Source organism: Mus caroli, unplaced genomic scaffold (genome assembly GCF_978045245.1).
Source record: "Mus caroli unplaced genomic scaffold, Mus_caroli_1 scaffold_10, whole genome shotgun sequence".
In the NCBI taxonomy this organism is placed as follows: Eukaryota; Metazoa; Chordata; class Mammalia; order Rodentia; family Muridae; genus Mus; species Mus caroli.
The window spans coordinates 125,634,076-125,647,431 of record NW_028227265.1 but is presented as its reverse complement, the minus strand read 5'-3'; the positions used below and the strand labels follow the sequence as shown (position 1 = coordinate 125,647,431).

The 13,356-nt window shown below is 43.4% G+C and overlaps 1 protein-coding gene across 2 annotated transcripts; it reads right to left on the bottom strand.

The window, feature by feature from the left end:
* Positions 1-325: 325 nt before the first annotated feature.
* On the bottom strand, positions 326-8,384 carry LOC110300028 (CD209 antigen-like protein B). Of its 2 annotated transcripts, XM_021170070.2 has the most exons (9): positions 8,278-8,384; positions 7,663-7,752; positions 7,122-7,202; positions 6,035-6,121; positions 5,114-5,200; positions 3,801-3,887; positions 3,157-3,308; positions 1,715-1,824; positions 326-608 (listed from the first exon to the last, which is right to left on the bottom strand). In XM_021170070.2, the coding sequence occupies exons 1-9, from the start codon at positions 8,348-8,350 to the stop codon at positions 458-460; spliced, it is 918 nt and encodes a 305-aa protein (XP_021025729.2). In that variant the 5' UTR covers positions 8,351-8,384; the 3' UTR covers positions 326-457. The 2 variants fall into 2 exon arrangements, with proteins under 2 accessions (XP_021025729.2, XP_021025730.2); XM_021170071.2 differs by lacking the exon at positions 7,663-7,752 and having other exon boundaries at positions 8,278-8,354.
* Positions 8,385-13,356: the final 4,972 nt, after the last annotated feature.

Sequence of the window (13,356 nt, the reverse complement as noted above, 5' to 3'; positions counted from 1 at the left end):
CTTATTGAAGTTAACAGAAGTGGGAACATCCAGTCAACTATGAATGGCACCATTTCCTAGGCAGGGGTCCTAAACTATAGGAGTAGGAAATGGAACTGAGAATAATCAAATGTGTGAGTTAGCTTGCACACACTCCTGTCTCCTCCTGGCTGTTGATGTGATGTGACCAATTGTCTTAAGTTCCTGCCATCCTGACCTCCCTGCTCTCATCTGGAATGTAAGGTAAAATGAACCCCCTTCTGCCTTAGTTGGTTTTGGTTTGAGAGTTTTATCACATCAACAGAAATGAAACTAGGATAAATGCAGAGGATGAAGAATCTGATAAAAAAAAAAAAAAAAGAATCCCAGAGCTTTTTTCACTACCCTGGGGCCAACAGGCAGGGTGAAGGAGCTGGCACAAAAGTAAGGCACATCTATCTGCCTGGCAGAGTGGAATGAAGGTAGAAGCTGAGATGAGCTAGCCTTCAGTGCATGGGGTTGCAGACTTCTTGCAGATCCAGAACTTTTTGAGTTCACATTTAGAGTCATTCCAGCCATCCCCAGCAAATTCGACACAGTCTTCCTCACCGATGTTGTTAGGCTCTCCTCTATTCCAATATTTCTGGAATCTGGAAAGTCAGCCAGCAAAACGTTAGTCTGCTCCAGTGGCATGCTGTGAACCATGCCATGTTTTTAGCTTTCTGAAACTCAATGCCTTTACCTCCTTCCAGAATGGATATTGTAGATGGGCCTTCCTCTGGAGATGGGGGCATGCCTGGGTCAGTTGGCTTTGGAAAATGACTCTTGTTATATCCTACATTGAAGGAGTGGTGTGGGTTTTTCCATTTTATTTTATTTTATTTTATTATTATTATTATTATTATTATTATTTTTATTTTTTTTTTTGGTGTAAACCAATCAATCTGGATTTTGCCTTCCTTACTGGGTTCTTGCATTCTGGTCCACAATACATCTGCCACATGCCAAGCATGTGTAAGACAATTAGGGATCAGAAAGTTAATATGGTAAACTAATAGATGCTAAGCCTGTCTCTCCTGTTCTTATGCATGGACAACAAAGTAAAGGTTCTTTCCCACAGTGTGTCCTTCCTTTTTATCCTGATTTGTTGTGGTTCTTCCCCATGTTCTCTGTGTTGTGCTGTGGGATCAGTGAGCATCTTTATAAACTCCCTTTAAGCTACTGTTGTCCTCTTCCCCTTCCTTACATTTCCTTCCCTACCTGCTTTTCTCTTTCCCCCTCCCTCTTCCTTCCTGTGTAGCCCATGCTGTCTGAGAACCCATTTTGTAGCTGAAGATAACATTGAACTGATTCTTCTCCCTCTACCTTCCAACTGCTGGTGTTATAGGCATATCAGACTATGCAATGGGGGGATCAAACATTATGCTACTTAATGAACATATTTATATCCCCAACCCAATAAGCTATCTTTTAATGTTAATAGTCCTCTCACCCTGTGGCCTTACTTTATTTTGTATTTTCTACTAATAGCCCACATTAAAATTAACACCCCTCAGGGGGAAGTTTTTCTTGTTGCTTTGATGGTGGGATTTGCTGATATTCTATCTGTGCATGGGTAGGAAAACTTCCTTCCATCAGCAAATATGGGTGGCTCTTATTTCTAAGAGGCGAGGGAGAGGAGGATGAGACTCACAGGTAGCTATCAGAACATCAGAGACCTGTCTGAACTTCACTACTGGTTGTTCACTGAATCTACCTGGTTGACAGAGTAGAACCATCTACCCAGAGCCACGTGGCCTCCTTCTTCAGGTCTGACAGGCCCATCCAGGTTGGTCCTTTAGCCTTAGAAGTCAGCTGCAGGAAGGTCTGGAGGTAAAGAGGGGGGCAGTCAGGGGAGAGTTTCCTACTTTCAGCTTGTCTCCCCAAACTCATGCAGAAACTTCTACTTACAATCTTATCTTTTCCCCTTATGCTATATCAGGCCATGAATACTCATGTGTGCTCAGATGGTGTCAGCTATTTTTACATCTGTAGCCTATGGCAGCACATTCACTTGGCATAGGGTGGTACCTAGCTGCATGGACATGAAGGTACATGCCTTTAATCTCAGAAACCCACAGGATTTCTGTGAGTTCCAGGCCAGATAGAATTAGAGTAAGACCCTGTCTGAAAGATAGCAACACACACACACACACACACACACACACACACGAATTACACAGCTGTTCATCCCTCCCCCATTCTGCTAATGTTGCTGGATGGCTCTTAAGAATTCTGAGTCTATAGAATGAGTCTATAGAATTTCCTCATGACTGGCTTTAATGTGATAGAAGCAAATGATGCTAATTCATGGTTACCTAAGATGCATACCCTTTCTTTTCAGTTCTTCAGTGGCATCCCATTATAAACTTGAAACTGTTCATGGTGAGAATATTTACACCAGGAGAATTGACAAGAATTACATATCATATCAGGTTATTTGTGTATGCATGCTTATCTATGTATATGTCTTATGATAGTAATATGCCTGTGCATATTAATATGTATATGTGCATATGTATATATGTGTGTGGGTGTACATGCCACAGCACATATGTAGAGGTCAAAGGACAATTTGTAGGGGTTGGTTCTCTGAACCATGTAGGTTCAGAGGATAAATTTCAGGCTGTCAGGCTTGGCAGCAAGCGCCTTCACCTACTGAGCCATCTCACCCCATTCCTCTATATCTTTGGATTTGAACTCAAGGTCTTCAAGCTTGTGAAGCAGACCCATGTCAGGACTTCATTTTTTCTTATAATTATGTCTACTTCTATGTCTGGATGGGCATATGCCACAGTGCAGGTATGTCTGTCAGAGGGCATCTTAAAGAGTTGGTTCTCTCCTATTACCACGGGGGTCCTAGGAATTGAACTCAGGGTGTGAGGCTTAGAGGCAAGCACTTTTTCTGCTGTGCTATTTAATTAGCAGGCACACCAAAACTTTTATCTCTCCAAGAGGAGGTGGCTAAATAGTGACCAGTACAGAGATGATATTTACTGCATTTTAGGTGTCCCCAAAGCACTCACAAATGTTCTATGTCAAGGGCTCAGGACCCCCATCTCTTCTTTTCCTCACATAACTCTGGCAAATTATCTTAAACCTAAGTGATCAGGAGCCAGGTGCACAGACCAGACAAGGATGGAGTCCCACTAAATGTACCTGCTCTTCATCACTATTGATGATGACTAGTTGAGCCTTCACTTCTTTGCAAGCTGTGACAGCGTCATTCCAGTTCCGCTGGGACTTGGAGAAGAAGTAACAATTTCCTAGGAGTAATGTCCAGTCCCAGGGGCAGAGTCGACACAGGCGGACTGTTGGGGAAGTCGGTTAGGATGCCTGTGATCTTGTGCCTGATTAGCCTTCAAACTCTCCAGAGTCAGGGCCCTCCCTTGACACAGCATCCTGGGGAACCATTTCTTTTCTGCTTTCTACATCCCTTTGAAACTCTAGGGGAACTCAGGAGGACTCCTGAGTCCTAGCTCCACTTTCTTTAGTTTGGAAGGAGTAGGGGATAAAGTACAGAACAGAGGATAGAAGATGAGCTTATGGTGTTTGTGAACACTGAGTTCCTGAAGTGTGCACAACTATGCACACTCAGTGTTCATTGTGCACAGCCCCCGTTAATATTGAGTGCCTGCTGTTTGCAGAACTCCTATAAATACCAATTGCTATCCTTGCTGCTACAATATAGGCCCAATTTAGAGGAGGGAACTGAAGTTCAAAGATTTCTGAGAACTCAAAGAATTTGACCCAAAGTAACGGCTGCCTGAGGCTCCTGAGGCCTCTGGTTTCTGTTCACTCACAGAGTTCAGTCTTCATCTGTACCAGCTGTTGGTAGATCTTCTCCTGCTTAGAATCATCCTCTACCGGGAAGCTGGAGATCTTGGAAACTGGGCCAAGAAAAAAAGATGGGGAACTGCAGCTGAGTACACTGACTTGAATTACATTCCCAGGGACATGTCATTTCTCTTTTGAGATGGAGCTCACCCTGTTTTCGGAACCTCTCAAACTCCTAGGCAAAAGGATACAACATTCCTTGGCCTCCTAAGGAGCTTGGATTTCAGGCAAGTACCACAACCCAGGATCAGGGACAGTTTTTCCCTATAAAGATTCAGAGACCTAACACCCAGGAGTCTTGCCTCCACTTCCTCTCCTGTGTGGTGAGAACAGAGGCCAGTAGACTGACTTAACTGAGAGCCTAACATGTGCATGTTACCTCTGAATATTGAGTTTCTACTCTGTGCATAACTTCAAGAACACTGTGTGATGACTCTGCACAGTCCCTGTGATCACTGACTGCCTACTATGTGTACAAATTCAGTGAAAATGGAGTCCCTACTGTGCTCACAGCACAATTGATGTTAACATGATTGTATCTAGAATGACAACCAAGAGACACACCTTAGGGCAGGGCTATGAGGGTATTTCTAGGAAAGATTAACAGGGTCAGGAACACCTGCCAGTGTGGCAGGGCTGCTGGTGTCTGTCCATCTTCCCATCTCCCCTGTTGCTGTCTCTGGTGCATCTATTCTCTGCTGATGTTGATCCCTACACCTTCAGATTTTCATTGTGGCCTGATGATCTGTGCTTTCCAGGAATCCTCCAGGCCCCAGATCAGGACTCTGAGGCATCCAGACTCAAGGACTCGGCATCTACCATGTTCTCATCCTCTGCAGCATGTAGACAGCTACTGTGGACTTGTTAGACCATATTGTGTAAACTAATCTAGTAGAGCCTTTTGATAAATATTCATTCTATAGAATTTGTTCTCCCAGAGAACCTGACCAATACAGGCTTTGTAAATGTTGAGTGCCTAGTGTGCATATGGCCCCTATGAACACATAGTACGTACTGTGTGCATGACCCTGTGAATACTGAGTACCTACTGTATGCATGGTGCTTATAAACACCAAGTATCTAATGTGTGTATGGTCCCTATCAACACTGAATGCCTACTGGGTGCCTGCCTCTGTAAACATCAAGTGCTGTCCTTGCTGCCACTTGTGGCCTCAATTCACAGATGAAGCAACTGAGGCATAAATAAGTACAATGACTCAAGAAAATTGACCCCTATAGTGACTGGAGGCCTCAGAACCTCTGGTTTCTGATCACTCACGAAGTTCAGCCTTCAGCTGCATCAGCTGCTCAGAGATCTTCTCTTGCATAGACTCATTCTGCCCCTGGAAGATGGGAATCCTGGACACTGTGCCAAGAAAAACGAAGAGAAAAGTAAAGAACTGCCATTATTAAATAGTTACTATGTGCCATTGCCTATCCCTGGGAGATCTCATGTCATATTTTATGAACCACATTATGTCACAGCTTGTTACAAATTCGGGCACAAATAAACATCCCCTTTCCAGTTCCCCAGTGGCTAGGACTGCAGGCACAGGTTGCCATACCAGTTTCTGGGATGGTTTCTGATTGATGCCATGTTTATTTTCTTGGAGACTGGGAGAGTCAACATTCAGAAGGAGTCTAATCCTGGAGCTGGGGTTGGGGGTTAGAATGAGCCCACACTTGAATGAATACCTATGTTCCTTTTCTCTTCAACCTTCAGGCCTTCCAGACTGAAGGTCCTCACTTGACACAACACACTGGAGAACTACTCCCTACTCTGCTTCCTAAATCTCTCCCCAACCCTAGGAAAGCCCAGGAGTTCCTGTCCACTCCTCTGATAGGAAGAAATATACTTATATATAGAGTTCAGAATAGGAGTCAAGACATTGGATTGAATATCTACTCTGTGTACAGCACTGTGAACATTGAGTTTACACTGTACATATGACCACGGCGAACATTAGATGTCAAAGGTATGTATGCATGGTCCTTTGGAGCACTGAGTGCCTACCCTGTAAACAACCCCTGGGGATGTGAGTTCTTATGTGTGTACAGTCCCTGTAAGGAGCAAATATCATCCTTGCTGTTACTTTGTGTTTTCAATTTACAGATGAGGAAACCGAGGCTCAAAGAGGTCTTATGGCTCAAAACTTGGCCCTACAGACCCAACAGCTTGGACTGCTGCTTTCTCACTCACAGAGTTCAGTTTTCAGCTGCATCATTTGCTCAGTGATCTTCTCCTGCATGGACTCATTCTTCCCTTGGGAGATGAGGATCCTGGACTCTGTGTCAAGAAAAACAAAGTGCCATTATTAAATATCTACCATGTATTACTGGTCTCCAAAAAAAAAAAAAAAGCATTTATTTATTGTGTGTGGGACCAGGGGGCATACATGTTTGTGTGAATGGAGGTCAGAGGAAGACTTGTAGGAGTTCTCCTCCTGCCACGTGAGTTCAAGGGATTGAATTCAGGTCATTAGGCTTGGAAGCAAGCACTTTTGTCTGCTAAGCTATCTCACTGGCTCATGTGTTATTTTACTTTTTAGACAAATTTCAGTAGGCATCTATGCTTCTCTCAAACTCCTGCACATAAGTGGTTATCCCTCCCTCACCTTCCCCAGTAGCTCAGACTACAGGTGGGTGATGCCATTCCAGCATCTAGGACAGTTTCTGATTGATGTTTTGTTTTTCTCCTTTGAAGACTGGGAAACAGAACACTGAGAAGAGCATCTACTCCCAGGAGAGGCAGGTCAGTCCCTCCAGAGTGACACAGCATCCTAGGGAAACATTCCCCTCTTCACTTCCCAACACCTCTCACCCACAACCTGAACCTGTGGAATCCTCTTGACTGGGAGAATTTGATGCCTAGCAATCAGAACAAAGCCCAAGAGAACTGTTCAATTGAGTACTGACTGTGTATGTGAGGCCTGTGAATATTGCATGTGTTTATGGCCCCAATGAATATGTAGTGTCTGCTGCATGTACAGTACATGTTGTGTGCCAAGTATGTGCATGTCTTCTGGGAACACTGAATGTCTACAGTGTATATGATCCTTGTGGATATTGAGTACTTACTATGAATATAGCCCCTGTAGACACTCAGAACCTACTGTGTACACAACCCATATTAATACCAAGTACCATTTTTTTGTTGTTAATCTTGTGGTCTGAATTCACAGACTTGAGAAAATTGAGGCTCTAAGAGATCTGACAATTTAGGAAAATTGACCCCTTTCCCTAGAGCCCTCCTGAGTCCATGATACTTCCGAGTATTGGTCACTCACTAAGCTCATCTGTCAGCTGGGTCAGTTCCTGGAGGATCTTCTCTTCTTCCTTCTGCCTCTCGGTATTTGGGGTTTTGGGGACTGTGAGGAAGGGGAAAAATAATTTCATTATTAAATACTTCCTGTGTGTCAAGTCCTGCACTCAGATACACTGTCAACTTTTCATTTTTTTTTAAAGATAGGTCTCATTATGTTGTCAAGGCTTCTCTCATATTCTTTCAAATTATCATTGTGCCTCAGCTTCTCCAATAGCTGGGACTATAGGCACATGGCAGCACTCCAGAGTCTGAGGCAGTTGCTCATTAATATCTTCCTTAATTCTGTTTGAAGATTAGAAAACCTGCCACTCAGAAAAAGCTGAGCCATAAGGAGAAATGAATCCAGGATCCAGCCTTGCCTCTTTTTCTCATTCTGTCCTATACCAGAGTCAGGGAAGCCCTTTAAAGATATGCCATCCACCTGCACTGTCCATTTCCCTCCCAGACCTAAAATGGCCCTAGGTGAAGGTCCTGCAAGAGCTAAGCTCTTCATTGTGCCTGACCTTGGAAAAGAATGATCAGCAGGAGCCCAGCCAAGAACAGGAAGGAGAGCAGCTGCAGGACCAAGGGGACTTGGCTGTGTCCCGAGCATCCTTCCAGGGAAAAAGTGGACTTTTTAGTAGCCTGGTTCCAGAACAGCATCCCCCTCCCACCTGGCATGTGAATCTAGACTCAGATTCTACCTCCCTATGGGCCATGGTTTTGTTCCCTGGCCTCAGTCTTCTCACAGCTTCTGATTTTCTGCTCCATCCTCCATCTACCCATACCCTCAGTTCCCTACCCCAGCTTCTACTTCCCCAAGACTCTTAATTCCTTGCATCACCCTCCATTTTCCAGGGCCCTCAATTTCCCGTCCCAACTTCCACAGTACCATAGCCCAAGTTTTCGGGTCCTACCATCCCCCTTCCCATGGTCCATGATCTTCTTCCCTAGCCTCCTCTTTCCACAACCTGTGATGTCTCCCCTAGCCATCTACCCCAGCCTTCCCAGTAGCGCTCCATTCCTTGTCCAGCCTCTATCTTCCCAAGAAGAGGAAGTTCAGAGTCCTAGCCTTCAACTCCCGAAAACCCACTTTGAGGATAAGACCTACTTCTCCTCAGCTCCCCACCATGTTGTACCTGCCAAACTCTTGATTCCAGAATTTGGTCGTAGTCTGGAGCTTTTAATAGAATACCTGCTGCCGCTGACCATCAACTCATCATCCTCTGAGGGAAGAGAGCAGCAGTCAAGCACCAGTCAGCTGGGCAGGCTCACCTCTGAGCAGATCCCTCTGACTTCCCTCACCATGCTCCCAGAATCCCAGCCCAGTCTCACCCATGGAACTAAGAGGCTGCATCCTGGCTTCTGTGGAGTCACTCATGGTTGCCCCTGTCCCCTGGCGCATGGGAATGCTGGAGACTACAGCTTTTATCCCCTGATGTTCTCTAAATGTCCTTTCACTCCGGAAGGGGAAAAAGGAAGCCCATGTATTGCAGAAGAGCCTAGGGGAGGGGCTGCACCTTTGACACAGCCTATCTTTTGCCAGATATATCAAGAAATAGTTTTTTGTTTGTTTGTTTTTTAAGGAAGGGTATTGAATTTTGGAATTTTGTAGCAGAAAGAACAGGTGTGTTCATAGTGTGACCAAATTATGGGTGCCATTTCAAAGCCAATACAATAATAAATCTACTTTGTTATGCAGTTTTTACCTATGCTGAATGTAGGAGAGCAATATCCCATCTTCCCAGTTCCTCTGCCCTTCTGACTCCAGGCTATCTTTCTTTGCTATGTCCTGAACGGTGGGTATTTCTGCTGACTTTGCTGTTCTCATGCACCTGTCTATTGAGAACCTGTGGTCAGGATTTCTGACTGATGGGTGGAAACATTCCTCAAACCTCGTTGCACTGTGATAGCTGGGAAACTGCAAAGCCAGATTAGGCAACTGTCTAATAATATTCAGACAGCTGGTTCACAGTGAAGCTGAGAATTGAACATGGGTAATCTGCTTCTATGTGGTAAACCAAAGATAATCAGATAGTTCCAAGGAGAAAATGAAAAGTTCCCTAGCTATATCAGAACTGTAGAATTTTGGGAAAACAAGCCAAGCTGGCAAGGTGGTTCATTGGGTAAAGAGCTTACTGCACAAGCATGAGTTCAGATCCTAGCACCCAGGTAAAAAGCCAGACGTGGCAGCACTCACCTGTAACTCCAGTGTTGTAAGAAGTGGACAGGATGGTCACAGGAGCTCATTGATCTACTAACCTAGTCAAATCAATAGTTCCAGGTTCACTGAGAGACCCTTTCTCAAAATATAAGGTGAGCGACGTGATAACCAGGCCTGTTGGAAATAAGCTAAATTCATGATTATAGGATATAAAAATTTTATTTACCTGGATATAATCGCTATTTGACTCCATTCCCAGGACAAAGGAGACAACAGAGATCTACAATAGCCATTAGGACCATCTTCTATGTCAATGCCTCTATGGCATCACAAGAAAGCAGCACAAGGTAACAACCAGTGTTAAGTCCTGACCTGCCAGGAAGCCTCTCACTTTCTTCTTGACACAAACATAATTCTGCTAGGTGAGCAAGATAATTCCAGAAAATGACTGCTTGAAAAATAACATTGATATTCTTAAAATATTTTTTGCGCGGATTTCTGAGCTCGAGGCCAGCCTGGTCTACAAAGTGAGTGCCAGGACAGCCAGGGCTACACAGAGAAACCCTGTCTCGAAAAAACCAAAAAAAAAAAAAAAAAAAAAAAAAAGCCGACTTTCTGCCGGGCGTGGTGGCGCACGCCTTTAATCCCAGCACTCGGGAGGCAGAGGCAGGCGGATTTCTGAGTTCGAGGCCAGCCTGGTCTACAAAGTGAGTGCCAGGACAGCCAGGGCTACACAGAGAAACCCTGTCTCGAAAAACCAAAAAAAAAAAAAAATATATTTTTTGCAGTATCTTTGTTTTGTATATTCCCTATTGGTCTAAGTTCAGACCTATAGTCTCCTGTCTCTGTTTAAAATGTTCAAAGTGTAACCTGGAGCCAGGACCATTTTAGTTCATGTTTAGTTTGTATAAACATTAATTGCTTTGGCTAATGCATCTAGACCATGATCAGGGTTATGGGAATCCCAAATGTGTTACCAAAGAGGCATAGCTGTTGCAGGTAGGAAAGGATGGAAAGTATCTAGGCAGACACAAAATGGAATCTGGATAAGACAGAACCTTATGTGAGAACCAAAGTTATGTTTTTAAGTTTTAATTAAAAGAAGAGATGCCTAAGAGATCTGTAATACAAAAATACCTTTAACCTTCCCTAAGGACAGATAATTCCTGAGATGTTGGAAGCTGCTGTTTATATAAGATATCAAGCCACATATTTCTTTTTCTTTTTTTTTATTAATTAGGTATTTTCTTCATTTACATTTCCAATGTTACCCCATAAGTCCCCTAAACCCTCCCCCCCACTACCATCCCCCTCCCACTTCTTGGCCCTGGCATTCCCCTGTACTGAGGCATATAAAGTTTGCAAGACCAATGGGCCTCTCTTTTCACAGATGGCCAACTAGGTCAATTTCTGATACATATGCAGCTAGAGACACGAGCTCTGGGGCGTACTGGTTAGTACATATTGTTGTTCCAACTATAAGGTTGCAGACCCCTTTAGCTCCTTGGGTACTTTCTCTAGCTCCTCCATTGGGGGCCCTGTGATCCATCCAAAAGCTGACTGTGAGCATCCACGTATGTGTTTGCTAGGCCCTGGCATAGCCTCGAAAGAGGCAGCTATATCAGGGTCCTTTCAACAAAATCTTGCTAGTGTGTGCAATGGTGTCAGCGTTTGGGGGCTGATTATGGGATGGATCCACGGGTATGACAGTCTCTAGATGGTCCATCCTTTCATCTCAGGTCCAATCTTTGTCTCTGTAACTCCTTCCGTGGGTGTTTTGTTCCCAATTCTAAGAAGGAGCAGTGTCCACACTTTCTTCTTCATTCTTCTTGAGTTTCATGTGTTTTGCAAATTGTATCTTGTATCTTGGGTATTCTAAGTTTCTGGGCTAATATCCACTTATCAGTGAGGAATATCATGTGAGTTCTTTTGTGATTGGGTTACCTCACTCAGGATGATGCCCTCCAGGTCCATCCATTTGCCTAGGAATTTCATAAATTCATTCTTTTAAATAGATGACTAGTATTCCGTTGTGTAAATGTACCACATTTGCTGTATCCATTCCTCTGTTGAGGGAGATCTGGGTTCTTTTCAGCTTCTGGCTATCATAAATAAGGCAGCTATGAACATAGTGAAGCATGTTTCCTTCTTACCGGTTGGAACATCTTCTGGATATATGCCCAGGAGAGGTACTGTGGGATCCTCCAGTAGCACTATGTCCAATTTTCTGAGGAACTGCCCAACTGATTTCCAGAGTGGTTTTACAAGCTTGCAATCCCACCAGCAGTGGAGGAGTGTTCCTCTTTCTCCACATCCTTGCCAGCATCTGCTGTCACCTGAATTTTTGATCTTGGCCATTCTGACTGGTGTAAGGTGGAATCTCAGGGTTGTTTTGATTTACATTTCCCTGATGATTAAGGATGCTGAACATTTTTTCAGGTGCTTCTCAGCCATTCAGTATTCCTCAGGTAAGAATTCTTTGTTTAGCTCTGAGCCCCAGTTTTTAAAGGGGTTACTTGATTTTCTGGAGTCCACCATCTTGAGTTCTTTATATATATTGGATATTAGTCCCCTATCTGATTTTGGATTGGTAAAGATCCTTTCCCAATCTGTTGGTGGCCTTTTTGTCTTATTGTCAGTGTCTTTTGCTTTACAGAAGCTTTGCAATTTTATCAGGTCCCATTTATCGATTCTCGATCTTACAGCACAAGCCATTGCTCTTCTATTCAGGAATTTTTCCCCTGTGCCCATATCTTCGAGGCTTTCCCCCACTTTCTCCTCTATAAGATTCACTTTCTCTGGTTTTATGTGGAGTTCCTTGATCCACTTAGATTTGACCTTAGTACAAGGAGATAGGAATGGATCGATTCGCATTCTTCTACATGATAACCACCAGTTGTGCCAGCACCATTTGTTAAAAATGCTGTCGTTTTTCCACAGGATGGTTTTAGCTCCCTTGTCAAAGATCAAGTGACCATAGGTGTGTGGATTCATTTCTGGGTCTTCAACTCTATTCTATTGGTCTACTTGTCTGTCGCTATACCAGTACCATGCAGTTTTTATCACTATTGCTTTGTAGTACAGCTTTAGGTCCGGCATGGTGATTCCCCCAGAGGTTCTTTTATCCTTGAGAAGAGTTTTTGCTATCCTAGGTTTTTTGTTATTCCAGATGAAGTTGCAGATTGTCCTTTCTAATTCGTTGAAGAATTGAGTTGGAATTTTGATGGGGATTGCATTGATTGTAGATTGCTTTTGGCAAGATAGCCATTTTTACTATATCAATCCCGCCAATCCATGAGCATGGGAGATCTTTCCATCTTCTGAGATTTTTAATATCTTTCTTTAGAGACTTGAGGTTTTTATCATACAGATCTTTCACTTCCTTAGTTAGGGTCACTCCAAGGTATTTTATGTTATTTGTGACTATTGAGAAGGGTGTTGTTTCCCTAATTTCTCTCTCAGTCTGTTTATCCTTTGTGTAGAGAAAGGCCATTGACTTGTTTGAGTTAATTTTATATCCAGCTACTGCATGGAAGCTGTGTATCAGGTTTAGGAGTTCTCTGGTGGAATTTTTAGGGTCATTTATATATATTATCATATAATCTGCAAATAGTGATATTTTGACTTCAACCTTTCCAATTTGTATCCCCTTTATCTCCTTTTGTTGTCGAATTGCTCTGGCTAGGACTTCAAGTACAATGTTGAATATGTAGGGAGAAAGTGGACAGCCTTGTCTAGTCCCTGATTTTAGTGGGACTGCTCTCAGCTTCTCACCATCTACTTTGATGTTGGCTCCTTGTTTGCTGTAGATTGCTTTTCTCATGTTTAGGTATGGGCCTTGAATTCCTAATCTTTCCAAGACTTATCATGAATGGGTGTTGGATTTTGTCAAATGCTTTCTCCGCATCTAAGGAGATGATCATGTGTTTTTTGTCTTTGAGTTTGTTTATATAATGGATTACGTTGATGGATTTCCATATATTAAGCCATCCCTGCATTCCTGGAATGAAACCTACTTGGTCAGGATGGATTATTGTTTTGATATGTTCTTGGA

Bases quoted from the DNA above. Each gene is read 5' to 3' on its own strand.
- LOC110300028 (XM_021170070.2), bottom strand. From the start codon at position 8,350: ATGGTCAGCGGCAGCAGGTATTCTATTAAAAGCTCCAGACTACGACCA. The intron at 7,203-7,662 runs GTCAGGCACAAT...CCTTCCTCACAG, and splicing joins GCTGATCATTCTTTTCCAAG to TCCCCAAAACCCCAAATACC. The intron at 6,122-7,121 runs GTGAGTGACCAA...TTCTTGACACAG, and splicing joins CCAGCTGACAGATGAGCTTA to AGTCCAGGATCCTCATCTCC.